The sequence below is a fragment of the Theropithecus gelada genome, chromosome 7a (assembly GCF_003255815.1).
Source record: "Theropithecus gelada isolate Dixy chromosome 7a, Tgel_1.0, whole genome shotgun sequence".
Classification (NCBI taxonomy): domain Eukaryota; kingdom Metazoa; phylum Chordata; class Mammalia; order Primates; family Cercopithecidae; genus Theropithecus; species Theropithecus gelada.
Window position 1 is genome coordinate 24,355,450 of NC_037674.1, and position 22,753 is coordinate 24,378,202.

The 22,753-nt window shown below is 37.2% G+C and overlaps 1 protein-coding gene across 2 annotated transcripts in view; it reads right to left on the reverse strand.

Annotated features, from left to right (window-relative positions):
* SECISBP2L (SECIS binding protein 2 like) overlaps positions 1-22,753 on the reverse strand; it is a 58,649-nt gene that overhangs the window by 18,681 nt on the left and 17,215 nt on the right. Inside the window, exons 5-14 of one of the 2 annotated variants that reach the window (XM_025390499.1) lie at positions 21,823-22,052; positions 21,519-21,543; positions 20,743-20,858; positions 12,480-12,614; positions 10,627-10,707; positions 9,897-10,064; positions 9,609-9,750; positions 5,570-5,739; positions 4,662-4,794; positions 2,144-2,306 (exon numbers count right to left, since the gene is read on the reverse strand). In XM_025390499.1, the coding sequence (XP_025246284.1) occupies positions 2,144-2,306; positions 4,662-4,794; positions 5,570-5,739; positions 9,609-9,750; positions 9,897-10,064; positions 10,627-10,707; positions 12,480-12,614; positions 20,743-20,858; positions 21,519-21,543; positions 21,823-22,052 (1,363 nt within the window). The remainder of the gene's footprint in view (positions 1-2,143; positions 2,307-4,661; positions 4,795-5,569; positions 5,740-9,608; positions 9,751-9,896; positions 10,065-10,626; positions 10,708-12,479; positions 12,615-20,742; positions 20,859-21,518; positions 21,544-21,822; positions 22,053-22,753) is intronic. The other variant, XM_025390500.1, reaches the window with a different exon arrangement.

Here is a 22,753-nt window from a genome sequence, read left to right on the forward strand (position 1 = left end):
GTCTGCTGGAGTTTGCTGGAGGTCCACTCCAGACCCTTTTTGCCTGGGTATCACCAGCAGAGGCTACAGAACAGCAAAGATTGCTGCCAGTTCCTTCCTCTGGAAGCTTCGTCCCAGAAGGGCACCCACCAGATGCCAGCCGGAGCTCTCCTGTTATGAGGTTTCTGTCAACCCCTGCTGGGAGGTGTTTCCCATTCAGAGGCTCGGGGGTCAGGGACCCACTTGAGGAGGCAGTCTGTCCCTTAGCAGAGCTCAAATGCTGTGCTGGGAGATCCGCTGCTCCTTTCAGAGCCAGCAGACAGGAACACTTAAGTCTGCTGAAGCTGCGTCCACAGCTGCCCCTTCCCCCAGGTGCTCTGATCCAGGCAGATGGGAGTTTTCTCTGTAAGCCCGTGACTGGGGCTGCTGCCTTTCTTTCAGAGATGCCATGCCCAGAGAGGAGGGATCTAGAGAGGCAGTCTGGCTACAGCGGCTTTGCCAAGCTTGATTCGGATAGATTTTATGTAAAGGATAAGTTAACCTAAGGACTATCAGAATTACTAATTATTAAATTCCTAAGGATATAAACCAAATGACAGCTGCTATTAGATAAAAACAAATGATTTTGGTAAAGAGTTACTAAAGATGCTTCTAGTAGGAAAGATACACGATTTCTAACTGAATGTCCTATTACCAACAATTCCTCCTCTGGGCTCGGATAGATTTCCGGGCATTGGCTTTCTCAGTCATAAAAATAAGGAGCTAGGTAAAATGGCCTCAAGGGTCCCTAGAGCTCCGAAAATTTATGGCTATGGAGGATGAACTCAATAATTAAACTGAAGCCAAAACCAAAGAGGTCATGAGGTAAAAATCACATGCCTCTACATCAGACAAAGCAAATGAATAGGGCTCTCTGTGAAATTATGTATGACTATAACATGAGAAACAGAAAGTCAGAAGTGTTAGGCCACTAAAGTACCTAATTTCTGGGATAAAGAAATCATCTAAGTATATACTTCTCCTGTATGCTCTTTCCATCTTTTCTAGTAATCGTCCCTCATGTCTACCATAAGCAGGTACTTAATAGGGAGAATTGGTGTGTCTTACCTATGAATAACCAAGGCAAGCAAATTTCTACTTTTAAATTATATTATATAGTGGGAAAATCTGTGCCTGTTCTTCTTTGGTGCAAAACAATTTGCAGTGGAATTTTTTGTATTTCTGTGAAAAATAATTAAATAAGTACAAGTATGACACTACTTCAGAAGAATATATATAAATGGAGAGACTGAGGAACATTTAACTGTCAAAGTATGCCAAATTCAAGAATGCAATCAGACTAGAACATCCCAAAATGCAATTTTCTTCATTCTTTTTTTCCTTTTTTCCTTCAAGCTGTTCATTTCATACATAACATTTTATCCCCCAAGTGTTTCATTTGCTCCACATCTGTGATTTGACATTTAATTAGCTTTCCAAAGTTAGGCAAGAAGTATTTGCTCAAAAACAATGGTATAAGGAAACGGAACAGAATAAACCAAAGTAATTTGGACTCAGATTATACTTTCACCCTGGGATTCTTTCATATGTCATTTCTAAAGGTAAAATTAATTCATCAACATAAATGTTAAAATCTTAAAAATCTTTCACAGCAATAACTGTTAAAGCTATCCACAGATGGGGTATCATATTCCGTGATCCCCCAGTTATCTCAATTTAAGAACTTAGAAATACTTGCACAAATAGTTTTATGTAATAGGTTCATTTCATATAACAGGGTCTTAGAAACCTATTATTAATTGATTAGAGTGATCTTTTGAAGGGACAATAATATAAACAAAAAAGCAAAAGCAGTTGTAGGAGGAAAACTGATAGTACAACATTTAATATATAAGATGTTAAGAGTCTAGATTTCTAAAATAGAAATACTATCTGATATAAAGAGAATATACTTACTGTCAAATCACTCTCACGTGAATACTAACAGCAGACAGAGGCAATGCTTTAAATAAATAAACTCAGCTGTTAAACAAAATCCGAAAGGAGTTAAAGATCTCTAGTGTTTTGTCTGCTCGACTCACTGAGTAACAATGACAATACTAAATTCACAACTACAATCAAGATCCTTAAACTATTCAACCTCAATAATGAGCATAAAACTTACTCTCTAAATCTTTTGCTGTGGATTTTGGTTATTGTTGAAGATGCCATTGGACTGCCTATTCCAGAACTAGCTGGAGAGCCTTGTGACACAGGTGTCATACAGTACGGAGAGTTCTGACTTGCTGGAGAGAGTGAAGTATCACTGGGCATGCTCAGTCCAGTATCTGTGGAGATGTGGAGTGAAGGGAAAAAATTTAGAAACTTCAAATGCTGAAAAGCTGTACGTTGATCAATGTAATTTAGAATGGCCATTGTCTTTTGGGTCATTTCCAAATTTTCCAGAAGCTAATAAAGTGGGCATTTTTCATATCATAAATAAACATGTTCCATACACTAAAAAAATTAAATTCTCCTATTGTCTGTTGAAGTATACTCTTAGCCAGGTGAGGTGGTGCATGCCTGTGGTCCCAGCTACTCGGGAGGGTGAGGTGAGAAAATCGCTTGAATCTGGAAGTTTCAGGTCAGCCTGAGAAACACTGTGAGACTTCCATCTCTTTAAAAAAAAAAATTTCTTCTCTCTCAAAAGTTAAGCATAGCCCAGAAGTCTCCACAGGGGCGAAGAAGAATATACATTATCTAAAACATGTATTCCTAGAGAATTTACATTAAAAAGCAAAAATCTGCACCTCTTAGGCCAGGCCTGGTGGCTCATGACTGTAATCCCAGCACTCTGGGAGGCCAAGGCAGAAGATTACTTGAGGTCCAGGGTTCAAGACCAGTCTGGCCAACATGGTGAAACCCCGTCTCTACTAAAAATGCAAATAAATTAGCTGGGCATGGTGGCACATGCCTGTAGTCCCAGCTACTCGGGAGGCTAAGGCAGAAGAATAGCTTGAACCCGGGAGGTGGAGGTTGCAGCGAGCCGAGATCGCGCCACTGCACTCCAGCCTGGGCAACAACAGAGATTCTATCACACGTACACACACAAAAAAATCTATACCTCTTTCCAGATCACATTACTCACTTCCTCATTTCTAGTTTTCCATCTATTTCTTAGAAATCTTTTTTTTTTTTTTTTTTTTTAACAATCTAAAACTTCCCATTATTGCTGGCATTGACAAATTCTACCTCACCCTCTCCACACCACTCCTGATTCTCCAGGCACCACTCCGGTTTCTCTCTTATTTGGTCTTTGCTTCTGTGTTCAAGAAGCCACATTATTAAATGCCATTTCTTGACTCTACTGTCTCCTTCGTTTAGTTACTGCTTCTTTCCCAAACAGCCAAACTCAAGAAATTAGCTCGTATTTGTATATCTAGTCCATTAATTAGCAAAGTTACACATGGTTTTTTTTTTTCTTTCTTTCTTTTTGATACAGGGTCTCACTTTGTCATCCGGGCTGGAGTGCAGTGGCATGATCTCCACTCATTGCTGTCTCGACCTCCTGGGCTCAACCAATCCTCCCACTTTAGTGCCCCAAGTAGCTTGGACTGTAAGCGTAAGTCAACATGCCCAGCTAATTCTTCTATTTTTTTTTGTAGAGACAGGGTTTCGCCTTGTTGCCCAGGCTGGTCTCGAACTCCTGAGCTCAAGAGATCTGCCCATCTTGGCTTCCCAAAGTGTTAGGATTATAGGCGTGAGCCACTGCGCCCAGCCCACATGTATCTTCTTACCTTCCTACTAGGCTGTAAGTTCTTCAACAGCAGGACCTGTCTACTATATATATATCTTTATTACATTCCCCAACGTCCTCTTGCTACTCTAGTTACTAAAATACATGGGGTAAGCATTCAGTAAACATTTGCTGAATGAATGGATGGATGATTACACCTAAAAACAGGGAATCATTAAACTGAGAATAAAAGCGAACCCTAAACAAACTTCTCTGGTGAACAATCCTTAGAAATCAACTCATTTTTCTAAAAACAATGAAACATTGTTGCTTAATCTACATGTAAACCAGATTTAAATGTGTTGCAAAAACTTGGGCAATAAAGATATACTAGCAGAAAAATCTTTCTTCTGTGGTGGTATAAATATTAGAAGAAATCTGTGGTTTTGCTAAGTTACCAATTGGAATCATGTGTTGCTACTTAATGTATGACACTGAATCTTACTGACCAACTAGATTCTGCTTTGCAATTGCATTCATTGTGGCATTGTGGCATATGTATTAATTCCACAAAAGCAAGAAAATCAACAAAAATGACTCGATGAAAAATAGCCCCACAAAGAAAGATAGCCAACAGTGTTCTGGACGTAAAAGAAAACAAAATGAAAATACTTGTGACAATTCCAGAGATCTCGTGCATTCGTGAGATCTTAATTTTGAGGGTTCACTACAAATTCAGGATTTAAGCCTCAAAAATGTCATAGGCCTACTATATAACATCTGTCCCCTTCTCTTTAACCATCTCCCTACAAAAGCATCTTTAAAAGAAACCACTCTAAAAAATAAAGAGATTTATGTAAAATATGGAGCACATCTTTCAATCAGGAGCATAACTAGTGATAGCTTACATATCTATTAAAATATTTCAGACCATTCCATGAGAGGGGAGAAAGGGGGACCTCCTTACCTTCCTGGGAAACAATCTCCTGTGGCAAATCATCAATAAAATCTAAGTGCATTTCTGTTGGTTCCTCAGATCCCAAAAGATTATGGTCCACAGTTAAGCGCCCCTTCTTTTCCTCTCTTTCTTTTAAAATAACCTAAAAGTTATACCAGTCTTTAATTACTGATAACTCTTCAACTATGTACAAATGATGACAATATACATTAAACACAGGTATAGTAGTTCACTTAAACATGAACATGAGAAGTTTGGCTAACTGGCAAAAAGGCAAATGTTATTTCAGACACTGTAACTTGAAGGAAGTACTGCACACAAAATAAAGAAAAGCAATTATATTATAGAATATACAGCTATCAAACCATACCCATCTGATTCTTTAAATCCTGGGTGACAAACTAGTTTCCAAAAAAAAAAAGGGTAAATTAAAAAGTTTAGAACCCAGGTCATACAGTTACACTTGATTGACATTCTACAGTTTTCAATTATCTGGAACCAAATTATCTCATTTTGAACCTCTTAACAATGGTGAGTTAAATAAAATATGATGCCCAATTTATAGATGAGAAGGATGAGAGTAAAATGGTTGCCTAAAATGACATATAGCACTGAACTTAGTACTGAAATCCAGGGCTTCTGATTCCTGGAGTCTAATGTTCTGGGATACTAAATATTTAACTTTTTTTTAACTTTATAGAAATAATTCATTTTCCAGGGTCCCGTTCTACACAGAAAGACAGTCATGATACTGATGATATCCTGAGCTTCTAATTAACACATTATCGTCAAGATTCATGTGTATGAATACTTCTCACAACAATCTGTTAGCTAAGACACCACAACCTACTTTTACAAAACAGATTAAAATCCTTATTCATCTTATAAAATAAATATCCCACCAGATTTTGGTTTACCTTTTTAAGTGCTGTGGGTCGTTTTAGTTTTGCTATTTCCTTCTCTTTTCCTTTTTTTGCTTTAGAAGAAGCAATGTCCACAGAATTAAAGGATGTCAAACAGGGCTGACTTTTGGTTAAAGGTTTTCTATTAGTAGAGTCTTTAGTGTGAAAAGAAGCTGCAGTAACCACTAAAAACAAAGAGGAACATTAGTTTCACCATTAGGGCCAATCCCACATACTTTCAAAATTTCCAATGATAACTACAAAAACAAGAACATCCTCCTCCCATGGAAAAAACGACATCATAACAGTAGGAGCACTACACATGGCTAGGCAGTGTCCCTCAGATACAGCTTTTACCTATCCTTTAGAGACTAAGCCAATGCAATGAACCAATTTAGAGGTCCATTAGAGGGATAAATAATTAGTTCTACTCTACTGTACAACCCTCAAACATGGCAATTCCTTGCAACTGGTCTTCAGTCAGAACCATTCTACCTTTGAAACTTTACAATGCTGTACTCGTTCTTATTCCTACTGAATCTGGTATTTGTCCTTATGTAAGATATCTTATCTATCACTTCTCTCCTTATTTCAGTTGGTCAGTAAAGAATGATGATTTTACCCACTCAGCTGTACTCAGTCCCATTCAGTAATTATTTTTATTTATTTATTTATTTTTTGAGACGGAGTCTCACTCTGTCGCCCAGGCTGGAGTGCAGTGGCACGATCTCGGCTCACTGAAATCTCTGCCTCCTGGGTTCAAGCAATTATCCTGCCTCAGCCTCCCGAGTAGCTGCGACTACAGGCACATACCACCATGCCCAGCTAATTTTCGTATTTTTAGTAGAGACAGGGTTTCACCATGTTGGCCAGGATGGTCTCAATCTCTTGACCTTGTGATCCATCTGCACCAGCCTCCCAAAGTGCTGGGATTACAGGCGTGAGCTGCTGCACCTGGCCTCAGTAATTCTTTCATGTCTGGCTGATACCCTCAGTTTACACTGACTTCTTCCAATCCTTTACTATTCCTAAATCCCCCACCTCAATCCTCTCACTCTAGCAGAGCTTTCCTGCCACTTCCCTGAGAAGATGCTATCCAATACAAACTTACAAACCACCTGAAAGGGGGTGGCAGACATCCTTACTCGTGTCCAAGGCTCACTGACTGTCTCTATTCTTAATATCCTATCTCAGTTTCTCTAGGATCTAACTCTATTCCTACACCCTTGCATCTTTCAAGTTCCTCCCCGACCCTTGACTTTTTTCTTGATCCCCTAATAAGATGCTAAAATTTTTCTATCTAAAACTAAGAAAGGGTTTTTTAAAAAGACAAACCAACTAAACCCTTCCCTTGACTGACTTCCCTTCAAGCTAAGGTGCCATCATTCCCCTTTCCTTCCCTATTAAACTTCTAAACAGTTTTTCTCTCATTATCACTTTTCAAATTATTACAATTTGACCTCTGCCCAACCCATTCTCCTGAAACTTATTGTCAAGGTCACATATAATCTTGCAATTGCCAAATATAATTCTCTGACTCTTCACTCTACTCTAGTTTTCTTCAGCATTTGGTACCAAGGACTACATCCTTTTCCTCAAAATTCTATCCTTGCCTTCTGTAACATTACACTCCTTTATTTTTCTTATTCTTTCTCAAATCTGTTTCTTGTTCTTCTTCCTCTCATCCTTTAAATGTGAGCATTCCACAAGGCTTTGTCTGTGAACATCTTTTTCCTAATTTTTCTTTCCCCCAACAATCTGATTTCCACAGCTTCAACAATCATCTGTATTTGAAACTCACTGACTTGTAACCTAAAGTATACATTCATAACTATATGCTAAATAGGAACCACCAGAATCTCCCGTGCTAGCATTTAAAATACAATAGGCAGCATCTGCTCTTCCCAACAAAATTCTTCTATAATTCCTATCTTGTGTAGTAACATCGCAGCCCTTATCACCACCACAGTCATCCAAGACAGAGAGTTTGGAGTCATCATTGACCTGTTTCCAAATCCATCATATCCCTATAATCCTTCTTCATCATGATCAGTTTCATCCTTTTCTTGAACATGTGTATATATGGGTATACATATATTAAAAAAGATATATATAAAACAATATATAGTTATATAATTTCTAATAATTATATATTAACATTTAGCAACTGCTAAATGTTTATATATGTATATTAACAGTATGTGTATATACAAACATATATTTAGCAGTATATACTGTATATATGTATATCACATATATAGTGTACTGTATATAGTATATATGCCATATATAATATAACATATACAGTATACTGCACATATAACATATATACATTATATACCACATATGTATATAATATATACGGTACATACACTGTATATATGCATATAATATATACGGTATATATACTGTATATATGTACATATATAAACAAATACATTAACAGTTACTAAATAAATCGAAGTTGTAATAAGCCATCTGACGTATCACAGGTTAACAATCTCGTCTCCATAATAATATTAAACATTTATTGAGTGATTATAACCCGGATACTCTAAGTACTTTACATATATCATCTCATCTAATTCTCAAGACAATCCTGAAGCAGGTACTCTCACATTAATGTGAGGAAACTGAAGCACAGGAAGGTTAAGTAACTTGCCAGTGAAACACATGGAAGAACAGGATTCAAACAAAGGCAACTGGATTCCAGAGCCCCTGCTTTTAGCTACTAGGCCACACCCCTCCAGAACACTGCTAACTCAGTTTTATTCCCTACTTTTCCTCTTCAGTGAGAGATTACTGCCACTCTCCCCAGCTCAACATGCAAGTCTAAAGCTTTATACACATTCAGTACTATTTGTAATAATAGTTACTCAAAGCAAAGGTTGACAGTGGACTGGTAACTAGATAGGTTTAAACATTTTGCACACAGGTTAAAATTATACATTGTAATTTATCTTTCTAATAAGTAATAGTGCCTTCACATAGGATCAGAAGAAACACAAAATTCAATTTTGCCTCTCAGCATCGGTGCTGGTACTGTACATTGGTACCTTTCCTGTTCCTTTGTTCTATTCCTCACCCTCTAAAAAGACAATGAAAAGAAATGAGGGAACATGGAAAAGCTGAGCTCTAAATCTGACAAGGTTTGTTAAAATAGAAATTACTGTTTCAGTAGAAAGCCAGATCATTTTCCCATATACACACACACAATCTGATAAAAACCCTTGTTTGCAAGTGAGTTTTAAACTGGATAATGTAAGAAAGCCAGATTACTTGTGATTTTTTAAATTTCAATTTTGAAAAAGAAAAAAATTTGGGTGAGTCAAAATGCATACCAACTGACATTTATGCAGAGATCTAAAGAACCTGAGGGAAGCAAACTATGCTGATACCTGGGGAAAGAGCGTCCGAGGTAAAGGGAAGAGCAAGCCCACAGATACTGAGCTAGGATCAGGCTGGGTGTGTCTGAGGACTGCTAACATGGCTAGAGCAGAGTGTGTTAGGACAAAATGGTGACAACGGCAAAAAGGTAATAGGGTCAGCTAAAATATGGCTTTAGTTAGGAGCCTGGCTTCATGCCAAGTGAAATGAAGCACTATTAGAGGATTCTGAGCAGTGAAGTGATATAATCCTGCTTACATTTTAAAAAGGTCACCTCTTTTAACACAGACTAGAGGTTGGGGGGAGGGAAAAACAGGTAGTAGTAAGGAGGCTACTCAGTATAGTATTATACAATAATGGGGGCTACTGTGGTGGCAGGAAATCTGGTGAGTAGTTAGAGTATGGATACGTTTTGCAGGCAGGACAGACAGGATATGTTAAAGGACTAGGTGTGGAAAGAAAAGGAGCATGGAGAATTTCAAGGTTTGTGGTTTAAGCTGACTTACTTAAAATACACACACACACACACACACATATATATATATACACACACACACACACACATACATATATACATACATATATAAAACTTTTAAAATTTCAATGAACAACATCTAACATATATTACCAGAGACAAACAGCAAATTGCTCAGACTAATGACATCACCTGTATATGACAGAGGTCTGGTGTTAGTAATTTGCCGTGCTTTCATTGCTTGCTGTTGTTTTTCCAGAGCAGCTAACATGTCCCCCAAATCTAGCTGCACAGGTGTTTTATTCTTTTTTCCAGCTGCTTTTGATAAAGCTTCCTACAAAATACATATAAAAAATTAATGCTTTTGTTACAGTATCAAAGTGTGGCATTTTAAGATGACTATATTTATCACTCCTTCTATTTATTCCATCGAACCTAGCAAGTAAACTATCACATTTGTTCATAAAAAGGAATATGTACCTGTAATTTTTTTTGCTCCATACTTATTTCTGAATATTCTTGAGCTGTGGCAAGGGCTGCTGCTAAAGCTTTCTTCTTCTGACTTTTTGCACGTTTCGGAACTGAGGTGGTAATGGGAATTGGAGTCTGAACTATATTGATTGGTGAGTTTTCAGGTAAATCATCCAACTATGATAACCAGAAAAAAACATTTGTTAGTGACCCCATAAAAGTCAATCATAAGGAAAAAGGATCCAGAATGTGGGATGTTCTGCAGTATGACTGGACTAGACTCTTCAAAGAATTCAATGTCATTACAGAAAAAAAAAGAAAGAATTCAATGTCATAAAGAACAGGATTTGACAGTGGGACCATTTCAGACTGGGAAATAATAAAGGGACAAAACAGCTTAATGCAGAGGGTGATGGTTGCCTGGATCCTTGAATGAAATAAAACAAAATATCTCCAAAGTAAAATTTTGAAACAATTGGGAAAATTTCAGTACAGACTGTATGTTGCATGATGATATCATTTAATTAATGGTACTTTAGTAACAGAACTGTGGATTTCATAGGGAATTATCTTTGTGCAGGCTATGCTGGAAAGAAATACTAAAGATAGGTACTAAACACCATCTCCTGCACACTCTGCTGCTCCATGTGCCTTTACACTTATCTTTAATATTTCCCTTCAACATAGCCATTGTTCAAAAGATGTTATATTTTGCTTTTCTTTTTAAAGAGTCACTTACAACTTTAGAAGAAAGTTTTTGTTGAATATTCTCATCCTTAGCATTTCCATTCTCATTTAGTTCTTGAAACCCATCTTCATCCTGAAATATTTCACATTTTAAGTAAAAAGAGTTCAAGGCAAACTCCTAAAAAAAACTTTTTCTAATGCTTAGAAGTATTGAAAAATGAGGAAGTTATTTCTTGTATTCTACTACTGAATTATTCAAAGTCAGTCTTAAAGAGGAAATGTCATTTCTCACATGCTAAAACATAAACAATTTAATTATTCAAGGATGGCGGCATATCCACACATCTCCATTTTTTGGATTTCTGCACCTACTATTTCATTTTTATTAATAGTTCTACCTTCAGATGGGTGGGTAATTGAAAAGAAATTCAAACTGGATTTTATCACATTCAGATAATTTGAAAAAGTGTTTAATAGACAGCTTCATGTAAACTTTATTAATATATTCCTTGTTCTGCATTACTCCACATGATTGTCAATAAGGTTTAAAAAATTTTCCATTGAAATTAAGTTCTTAATATCTTCCTTTATCCTGAAAATTATATCTAGTATCTTTAAATATAAGTATAGAACCAATAGTACAGGTGAATACATGTACTACTATTGCCAGATCTGGATATGTTGAAACTATTCTTGATAGAGTAATTGAGATACTCTCAAGTCCTTTGACTCAATTACTAAACTTATCTAACATATTATTGATTTTTTTTTTTTTTTTTGAGACGGAGTTTTGCTATTGTTGCCCAGGCTGGAGAGCAATGGCACAATCTCAGCTCACTGCAACCTCTGCCTCCTGAATTCAAGTGATTCTCCTGCCTCAGCCTCCCAAGTAGCTGGAATTACAGGCACCTGCCACCATGTCCAGTTAACTTTTTGTATTTTTAGTAGAGATGGGGTTTCACCACGTTGGCCAGGTCTCAAACTCCTGACCTCAAGTGATCCGCCCCACCTTTGGCCTCCGAAAGCGCTGGGATTACAGGCATTAGCCATCACACCCGGCATATTATTCATTTCTATCCTCTGACCTCAAGTAAGTTTTCCAGTTTAATCTCCATCTATTAACTCATTTAATAGAATTTATGATCCAACCAAAATGAGCTACTCAAATGAGTTTCCAGAGATATGTGGTGAAAAACATCTTGACACATACAAATTCTACTTGTTCTTTAAATTCATTTCAAATGTTACCTACCCTGCCACAAACCCAAAGTGACCTGTCTCTGCGCTCAACACTAACCACACTCAACTAAGTATTAGGTGTGTATATGCCTACGTTCTCCTACTACACAGCAACGCTCCCGAAGATAGCAGGTCTGTTCACCTTTATGTATCATTCAGAGCACCTTACTGCACACATATAGACCACCAATAAGAATCTGTTCGATGAATAACAGTGCAATTAGGATATGAGCTGTCTATCAGAGAAAGTAAAACATCTTTCCTCCTCCTCTAAAACTCTCCTGGCTGACAGCACAACTTAACTAGATTGAACTACTCAAATCTGAAAAGCCTTTCAAATGAGTTGAGTAACAACAAAAATTAAGTGAAAAAGCTCCATACTAAATAAAGTCCACATGAAATCAAGTTCTACCTCTACACATTACCTCAAAATGGTGAACACACAGGACAAAAATTTATAAAAATAAACATCAGTAAAATTAATGTTAGATTAAATATATATAACTAAGACAAAAATGAGTTAATACTTCTGAGTAATTTATAATTTAATACTAGAATCACATGTTAAGACATAAAAAGTATTCATAATGTTCACAATGTAACACATTAATTTCTTAATGGGAACATTTCCTATAACAGCTTACAAATAGAGTTTGAAAAAAATACCTCAAAATATAAAGACTCAGAATTAGGATCGCTTCTATGGGATTGACTAGAGCTTAAATGCTTATTATCTGGTCTCTTTTGCAAATTCTGTCTTCTTTCTGAGGAAGTACTGTGTCCTCGGCATCTGAATCCAACCTAAGTAAACCCCAGAGGCGGAAAAAAAAATCTAATTATTTTTAAATAAATGTTTCACTCAAGTATATAACATACCGGCAGAAAAGTACGCACAAGTGTACAACTCAATAAATTTTCACGAAGTGCATCACTTATTTTAAAGATCAAGTTTCTGACAAATAAGGTACTTATAAGTAAAATAGAAAAATGAGACGATTAATGCACATTACTTTTTTCCCCTTGACATGAATATTTATTAGCAGCTTTATTCACAAAAGTGAAAACAGGAAACAAACCAGATGTTCTACAGTGGGTGAACAGTTAAACTAACTGCGGCAGATCCAGATCATAGTATAGAAGTCTGTATCAACCACAAAAGGGAATAAACTACAGTACTGATAAACTCAACAACCAGAGAACCATGGAAGTGAAAAAGGCCAATCCCAAAGACTGTACAAAGGCATACAAAATTATTGAAACAGCAGAATTAGAAAGGGAGAACAGGTCAGTGAACTCTAGGGCATAAGGAGCAGTTGGTGTGGCTATGAAAGCCAATAGGAGGGTCCTTGTGATGATGAATCTGTTCTGTGTCTTGACTGTATCAAGGCCAATATCTGGGTGTGATATTGCACTTTAGTTTTGCAAGATATTACCACTGGGGGGGAACTGCATATTACTTACTTTTTTTTTTTTTTTTTTTTTTTTTTAGAGACGTGATCTTGCTCTGTTGCCCAGGCTGGAGTGCAGTGGCTTGATCATAGCTCACTACAGCCTGAACACCTAGGCTCAAGTGATTCTCTTGCCTCAGCCTCCCAAGCAACTGGGACTACAAACACATGCCACTATACCTAGCTAATTGTTTTATCTGTAGTTTTGTAGAGACAGGGGTCTCACTATGTTCCCAGGCTGGTCTTGAACTGCTGACTTCAAGCAATCTTCCCACCTTGGCCTCTCAAAGTACTGAGATTAAGGCATGAGTCACATGCCTGGCCTTTTATATTACTTTTTAAGTTAGGATCTTACTCTGTCACCCAGGCAGGAGTGCAGTAGTGCCAACAAGGCTCACCGTAGCCTCAACCTCCTGGACACAAGTGATTCTTTCACCTCAGCCTCCCAAATACCTAGGACCACAGGTGTGCACCACCACACCCAGCTAATTTTTTTATTTTCTGTAGAAGCAGGGTCTGCCTATATTGTCCAGGCTGGTCTAGAATTCCTGCGCTCAAGGGATCCTTCTGCCTCGCCTCCCAAAGTGCTGTGATTACATGCATGAGTGACCGTGCCCAGTTACTCTTTAACTACTGTAAGTTTTCTCATACTTGCAGTTTATTTTTTTATAAAATAGATAAAACAATTAGGAAAATTATTTAATAAAAATCTTGTTTCCAAGATTTAAGAGAATAAGCTTTTCATTCAATCACATAAATTAGTATTATTATCGTATGTTAGGAACTAAAATGTTTCTATGTCCCAAAATTGATGTATTAAAATCCTAACACTCCCTCTGCCCATGAGATGGTATTTGAAAGTGCGGCCTTTGGAAGGTGATTAGGTTATGAGGGCAGAGCCATCATAAATGGGATTAGTGACCTCATATAAGGAACCCCAGAGACCTCCTTCACCCCTTCCACCACGTAAGGACAAAGCTAGAAGACAGTCACCTAGGAACCAGGAAGCAGGCCCTCACCAGACATCGAATTTGCCAGGGCCTTGGACTTCCCACCCTCCAGAACTGAGAGAAATAAACTTCTGTTGTTTATAAGCCACTGAGTCTACAGCATTATTTTATAGCAGCCAAAACAGACCAAAAAATCCCATTAACAAATCTGCAAAATGTTCAATTTTCATGTGGGCAAGAAAAAAAACATTACGCATTCTAAGACTCTTAAGACATTTCAAGTTCCCTCTCTTAAGTACCAAATGCAGCTAACAGAAAATGCCTCTCTTAACCAGGACACTTAAAAGATATGAAAAATATGATCTTCAGTAACAGCTACTCCAAAATTCTAACAACTGCAAATTGGAAGCAGACCTGAAGAGAAGGTGCTGGTACGCAGGCCTTGGATTCTGAAATCAAACAGATGCACACAAAGACCTGGAACCACCTGAATTCTTACGCTTGCTGTTGTAAACCAGAATTAGTATATATGCATTAATGGTGTTACAAATAGTAAAACTATTTCCTTTAAAAACAAATGCAATCTGATTCTTACACTTCGAGACATAAAGCACCAGGATTAAATTAAAACCCCCAAACTAATGGTCCCAACAAAGTTCACGTGAACCAAATGTGCAAGTATTCCAATAAACTCATTAATGAATCAATAACCTCATGACATCTAAATACTTTTTGTCAGCTCTTCTAAAAAAGAGTTTTGTTGATAGAAAGAGGGTATACTGAACAAAACAAAGCAGAAGCTACAGCTCTGAATATATATTAAGATTCTTAAATGAGTAGCACAAAATTAAAAATTTTAAAGTTTTCATACCCCATTTACAATAATAAAAAGGAAAAAATATTAGAAATTACCACTATGTACAAACTTATTTAAGGAAAACTTTGCAACACTTCCATTTGTTGACTGACTGATTGATTGACTGCTTAACTGAGACGGGGTCTCTCTGCTGCCCAGGCTGCAGTGCCGTGGCGCCATTATAGCTCACTGTAACCTGAAACTCCTGGGCTCAAGCGTTCCTCCCACCTCACTCTCCCAAGTAGATAAGACTATGGGTGCATGCCACCATGCCTGCCTTACACCACTTTTCTAAAGAACACCAAAAAATGATTCAAGCCAGGTGCGGCGGCTCACGCCTGTAATCCCAGCACTTTGGGAGGCCGAGGCAGGTGGATCACCTGAGGTCAGAAGTTCAAGGCCAGTCTGACCAACATGGTGAAATCTGGTCTCTACTGAAATACAAAAATTAGCCACGCGTGGTAGCAGGCACCTGTAATCTCAGCTACTCAGGAGGCTGAGGCAGGAGAATCACTTGAACCCAGGAGGTGGAGATTGCAGTGAGCTGAGATTGTGCCACTGTACTCCAGCCTAGGCAACAAAGACTTTGTTTCAAAAAAAAAAAAAAAAAAAAAGATTCAAAAATAGGAAGACATACTGTTTTTGCATAGAAAGATGACATATCATAAAAGGTAGCTGATTCTAAGTTTATAGATTAATTTAAACACCAATGGAACAGAATAGAAAGTCCAGAAATGGATTCCAATATATTTGGGAACTTATTAAGTGATAAAGGTAATTAAAGTCAGTGAAGAAGGGACAAACTTTTCAACAAATGGTGCTGGAAGATTTTAAAGTCACTTCGAAAATACAAAGTAGGATAATATCTCACATCATATACCAAGAAAAACTCCAAATGGAATAAATATTTAAATGTAAAGAAACAAGGCCATGAATACACTAGAGGAAGAAACAAGCAAATTCCTTTACAGCCTTGGAGTAGGGGCAAAGCTTTTCCAACTATGATTTAAAACACTTTAGAAGCCATCAAAAAAAAAGGACCAATAGAGTCAATTTATAAATACAAACTTCTTAACGTTTTTTTTTTTTTTTGAGACAGAGTTTCACTCTTGTTGTCCAGGCTGGAGTGTAATGGCACAATCTCGGCTCACTGCAACCTCCGCCTCCCAGGTTCAAGCAATGCTCCTGCCTCAGCTTCGCTGGTAGCTGGGATTACAGGCATGTGCCACAACGCCCAGCTAATTTTGTATTTTTAGTAGAGACGGGGTTTCTCCATGTTGGTCAGGCTGGTCTCGAACTCCCAAACTCAGGTGATCCACCCACCTCGGCCTCCCAAAGTGCTGGGATTACAGGCGTGAGCCACCGCGCCCGGCCTTAATGTTATTTTAAAAATAAACTCTGCATGGCAATAATCATGATAATAATGAGCAAAGTAAAAAATAAAAAGGAAAACCTAGCAAAATATTTGCAACTTGCGTTACATATTAAAGACTCCAAGTAACTTCAGGAACTTGATAAAAACTTGATCAAACTGATTTTAAAATGTACCTCAAAAAAGAAAGAAATAGATCAAGATTCAAAAAATGAGCAAAGTATAGGATCAGGTAAGTTCACAGGAAAAGAAGTAAATACAAATGCTCCTTAAACACATGGAAGAATGATCAACTACATTAAGACATAATTTTTATCTAACTGGCATACACCCCAAATCCTGAAAACACACTGTATCTGAAGCTGTATGATACTAGGCACTTTCCACATTGTTGTTGAGGATGCAGACTGATACAATCTGGTGATATTTACCAAAACAACACATGAATTTACCTTTTGACTCAGCAGTCCCTTATCTAGAAATTGATTCTATACATACACATTTCTAAATGACACAGCAGCATGTTTACAACAGCAACAGTTTGCAAACAACTCAAGTATCCATTGATAAGGCTACAGAAATCAACAAGGGTATATCCACACAATATTACGAGTTGTCTAAAAGGAAAAACTGTGGAAGCCCTTTACGTGGTAATATGGAAATTATGAAAATGTCTCCAAGATACACTGTAAGTGAGCAAAGCAGAGAACACAGTAGATATGCTCTTTTTTGTAAAGAGAGAACAAAAATAAGATATATACATCTATTTACTTATAATGAAGTGAAAAAACTCTGGAAGACTACAAGAATTTACTCAAAGTGGGAGAGGTATAGGGGGAGAGGAGAAGTCAAGGAGAAGCAGGGGTGAAATGAGACTTTTACATTGTATATAATCTTTTTTTAAAAATCTCGTTTACTTTTCAACCTATTCTATAAAATAAAGCCGTTTTAAAAGATTTCAAGTTTTTGGATTCTTTCCATCATTTAAAATTAGACGTATACCAGACTAAAGAAATGATCTATGTTACCCAATGTTAAAACACTGGTAAGGATGTTTAAAACTCCTGTAATTAAACAGCATGGTACAGGTGCAAAAATCTCATAAACTGAACAAAACAAATAGCCCCAAAACAGCATATAAGAAATCAGTAGGCCGGTCGCGGTGGCTCACCCTTGTAATCCCAACACTTTGGGAGGCCGAGGTGGGTAGATCACAAAGTCAGGAGTTCGAGACCAGTCTGGGCAACATCGTGAAACCCCGTTTCTACTAAAAACACAAAAATTACCCAGACATGGTGGTGGGCACCTGTAATCCCAGCTACTAAGGAGGCTGAGGCAGAAGAATCACTTGAACCCGGGAGGCGGAGGTTGCAGTGAGCTAAGATCGTGCCACTGCATTCCAGCCTGGGCAACAAGAGCGAGACTCTGTCACAAAAAAAAAAAAAAAAAGAAAGAATAAAAGAAAAAAAGAAATCAGCAAATCACTAAAATGGAAACAAAAACCAGGGAAAGAATGTTAGGACAACTGGTTAACTACTTTGAAAATCCACTCCATTTTGTTTTACCATGGAACAAAATAAATCTCAGATAAAAATGCCCTGAAATATTATATTACAAAAAGTAACAGAACATACAGGTCAATATTTATTTGATTTCTAAAAGATGTCTAGAGTCTAAAAACAATCAGAAATTGCAAACAGGGAAAACATTTTGACTTAAAAAGATTCTGCATCTCAAAAATCAAACAAGTACACTTAAGTAAAGTACAAGGATAACAGCATCAGAAGTAGAAAGCAAATACATTGTCAAACATCTGGCTCCAGTTCTTTGGTGCCATATATATTTGCAAAGTTTTCTTTTTTGTTCTTTTAACATTCCTCATCAGTTCTGAGAAAGAGATAAAATGTTTTTCATCTGAGTATTATTTCCTCTCTAGTGGGCTACTGATAGCAAAACCAATAGTACTGAAACTGTAAACACGGGTAGGACTAGCGATTACAGTCTCAGCAGAAAATTTCAGCCCATATGTAAATATTACGTAGAATCTGTTTATCTAATCTGTATAAATGATTCCTCTTTTAGCTCTTTTGTTTTTAATCAAATAAAGTTAGACTGCCTCACCAGCTTGCCACAAATGATTTATTTTTGCAATAACCACAGGGAAGAGTGAATTTTGTTTTTTTGACAGCCTAATTAATGTTAAGGTACATATGAAGTACAGGTTGAGTTATTCCTTATCTGAAATGCTTGGGACCAGAAGTGTTTTGAATTTCAGATTTTTTCAGATTCTAGAGTATCTGCATATACATAATGAGGTATCTTGGGGATGGGATCCAAGACTCAACACTGAAATTCACTTGTGTTTCATATACACCTCATATACATAGCCTGAAGGTAATTTCATACAGTATTTTAAATAACTGTGTGCATTACACGAAGTTGTGTTAAGTACTTATGTACAGAATTTTCTAGTTGCAGTGTCATGGCACTAAAAAAGTTTCATATTTTTCAATTAAAAAATGGGCAAATGATCTGAAGAGTCATTTCTCAAAGGAAAGCATACATGAAAAAATGCTCAGCATCACTAATCATCAGGGAAATGTGTATCAAAACCATAAGGAGGTATTTTCTCATCTCAGAATGCCTATTCTATTCTCGAAAAAAATGCTGGTATGCTGGTGAGGATGCAGAGAAAAGGAAACTCGTATACACACTGATCTTGGGAATGTAAATTAGTATGACCACTACAGAAAATAGTATAAAGTTTCCTCAAAAACTAAAAAAAGAACTACCACATGATCCAGCAATCCCACTACTAGAGCCAAAGAAAAAGCCATCAGTATGTTAAAGAGATATCTGCCTCTCTTGTTTATTGCAGCATTATTCACATTAGCCAAGATATGAAATCAACTTCAGTGTCCCTCAGATGAATGGATGAAGAAAATGTGGTGTATATATATAGAATGGAATACTGTTCAGCCATAAAAAGAACAAAATCCTGTCATTCACAGCAACATGGATGAGCCTAGAGGACAGTATGTTTAGTGAAATAAGCAAGGCACAGAAAGATAAAGAACACACGTTGTCACTCACACGTGGAAGTTAAAAAAGTTGATCTTACAGAAGTAGAGCGTAGAATAGTGGTTAGCAGAGGCTAGGAAGGGTTGAGGGAGAGGGATAAGGAGAGGTTGGTCAATGAATGCAAAATAACAGCTACAAAGAGGGAATAAATTCTAGTGTTCTATAGCACTGGTAGGGTGACTACAGTTAACAATAATTTATTGTATATTTTCAAATAGGGGACAGGATTCTGAATGTTCCCAAAACAAAGAAATGATCTATGTTTGAGATGATAGATATGTTAATCACCCTGATTTGATCATTATACATTGTATACATACATCAATATATCCCATTATACTTTACAACTATGTACAGTTATTACGTGTCAACTAAAAAGAAAAAAGTTTCAGATTTTAGATTTGGATTAGGGATCCCAATTCCAAATCCAAATGCTCTAAAATCTGAAACTTTTTCTTGGATGCTCAACCTATATTCCATTCCAGGGAGGCAAAGGAACAGGCAAATAGTTGGCATATTTAACCCATTAGTAACTTGCTCCTATTTAAGTTTATTCACAGATGAATATATCCATATAGTCATATGATAGTTTTAATTCCTTAATAGAGTTAAGGAATCCAAGAAGGCCATCTAAAAAAATGAAAAGGAAAAATAATGACCATTAAACAACTCCCTGATTTTACAGCCAACCAAAGCAGGAAGTTACAGTTATTTGCAGTTCACGGCAGTGCACAGCCCCCTCTCCTGTACTGCAGTTACACCTTGTTCCTCTGGGCCTCAGGAATCTGCCCTGACTACCTCATGGCAAGCCATTACTATGGCACTGCCATTAGCACAAAAGGGTATTTACAGTCAGGTAAAGACACGTGGACAAGGCTACCATCCCTAAGATCAAAGAATCAATATTTAAAGCACAATATGCTTTTGAATTTTTATGTGGGAAAAAGACATGGCAAATGAAACAGGATTAAAGGGCATCCTTTTTTAACATTATAAAATATTTAAATATATAGAAATGTAGAAAAATGGTACCATATACACCCACTCAACACTTTGCCATTTTGTTTCATTATTTAAGTTTATTAGCTAAGCCATTTTAAAGTTACACGATAGTTCACTTTCAAATCACTCAATGTGCATATCCACTACACCACTGTACCTAACAAATCTAAAATGACTCGTCTCATACCTAATTAATTTTCTCCACCGTAATTCGAATTACCTGTGAATTATTTCTTTGTTCAGTTTGCCTTCCACCTCTAGAAAATGTCTGATTTTTTTCCATCCAAGGTTTTTTCTGAGTTGCCTGGCAAGTTACATTGGACCAATTTACACCACCTATAACAAATACAATTTTAAATTATAATTTACTTATAAAAGACAGGAAAACCTAAATTGACCTGACTTCATATATTGAAATTCAGTCACTAGAAATGCAATACTGAAAATTTTTCTATACACCTTTTTTTTTTTTTTTGAGACGGAGTTTCGCTCTTCTTTACCAGGCTGGAGTGCAGTGGCGAGACCTTAGCTCACTGCAACCTCCGCCTCCTGGGTTCAAGCAATTCTCTAGCCTTAGCCTCCCAAGTAGCTGGGATTACAGCCGCTCACCACCAAGTCCAGCTAATTTTTTTGTATTTTTAGTAGAGACGGGGTTTCATCATGTTGGCCAGACTGGTCTCAAACTCCTGACCTTAGGTGATCCACCTGCCTTGGCCTCCCAAAGTGCTGTGATTACAGGCGTGAGCCACCTTACCCAGCCCTATAAACTTGTAAGTAGTACTACAGTTCTTAGTAATACAAGTGTCCTCTTACAGAATATCTCCAGCTGGCATTTTCTCAAGCTGATCAGCAAAACTGTACTTCCAAATTACCTTGAATCTCTGCAAGATTTCTAAGTTTTGTTTGCAATATCAGCACGCCTCATGCTTAAAAGGAAAACTTTGATAATGGACAAAGTAGAAAGTATAGCAAAAACACAATGCAGAAAATAAGTACCTGCACACATAGATGATTCCACATGCTAAAAAAAGAAACAAAAAGACAATTATACTCTACTTGAGAACCAACATTATGTACTTTGCTAAATGTTTTATAATTTAGTGTGAAGCATGCATATCACAATATTATCATACTTATTCATAAATGAACATTTTTATTAATAAAATACAAAATACATTTGTAACTATCCTATTACTGTAGTAATTGTTAATGAAAACAGATACTTAAGCTTTAGCAGAGGATGCAAAATAATAATACTGATATCAATGACCAATAAAGAAATCAAGATGATGCCACATACATTCATGGTCCCAGAATCAGGATTTCTCACAGCCCCTGCTGCAGGCTGGTTGTTGCTGTGTTTGGGACTGCAGTAACCACTGTCACTGTCAATGTCAGCTTCACTAGCCCCCTGCTCACTAGAAGATTCAGCAGTGGGGTGGGATGCTCTTCTTCTCCTGCCCTTGGACTTCCAGAGCATTGTGGCAGTGGTCTCTGAGAGAGACTTGTTAGCGATATCTGATGGGAAATCTACAAAGGCAAGGAAAGTGTGACAATTCTTTGTGATGAGCAAATTGATAAATTCTCATTAAATCATCATTAAGATTGTAAGAAAATAGATACCAAACTTCATAAATGAAGAAATAGGTGACAACTTTTTGAAAAGTTCATTAAAAGGTAAGATGTTCCTGGTAAGTTGGTTAATGTTTTTTGTTTTTCTTGAGGCAGGGTCTCAGTCTGTTTCCCAGGCTGAAGGGCAGTGGCACAATTTTGGCTCACTGCAACCTCTGCCTCCCAGGCTCAAGCAATCCTTCGATCTCAGCCTCCCAAGTAGCTGGGACTACAGGCATGCACCACCACCACACCGGGGTTATTTTTTGTAGAGACAGGGTTTTGCAGGGTTTCGCCATGTTGCCCAGGCTGGTCTCAAACTCCTGAGCTCAAGCGATCCACCCGACGTGACCTCCCAAAATGCTGGGATTACAGGCATGAGCTACCTCACCCAGCCTGTATGTTTTTATTATGAAGACAGACTAAAATATATCACTAAAATACTAAAATCACCATCAACCATTTAGGAAAGAGAACGTCATCAATCTTTTGAAGGTTGCTGTGTGTTCCCCTCCACTACTATACCATTTTCTTAGCCCAGAGCTTACCATCTATTCTGAATTCTGTGCATATCATTCCTTCACTTTTCTTTATAGATTTACCATGGATTTCTGTATTTC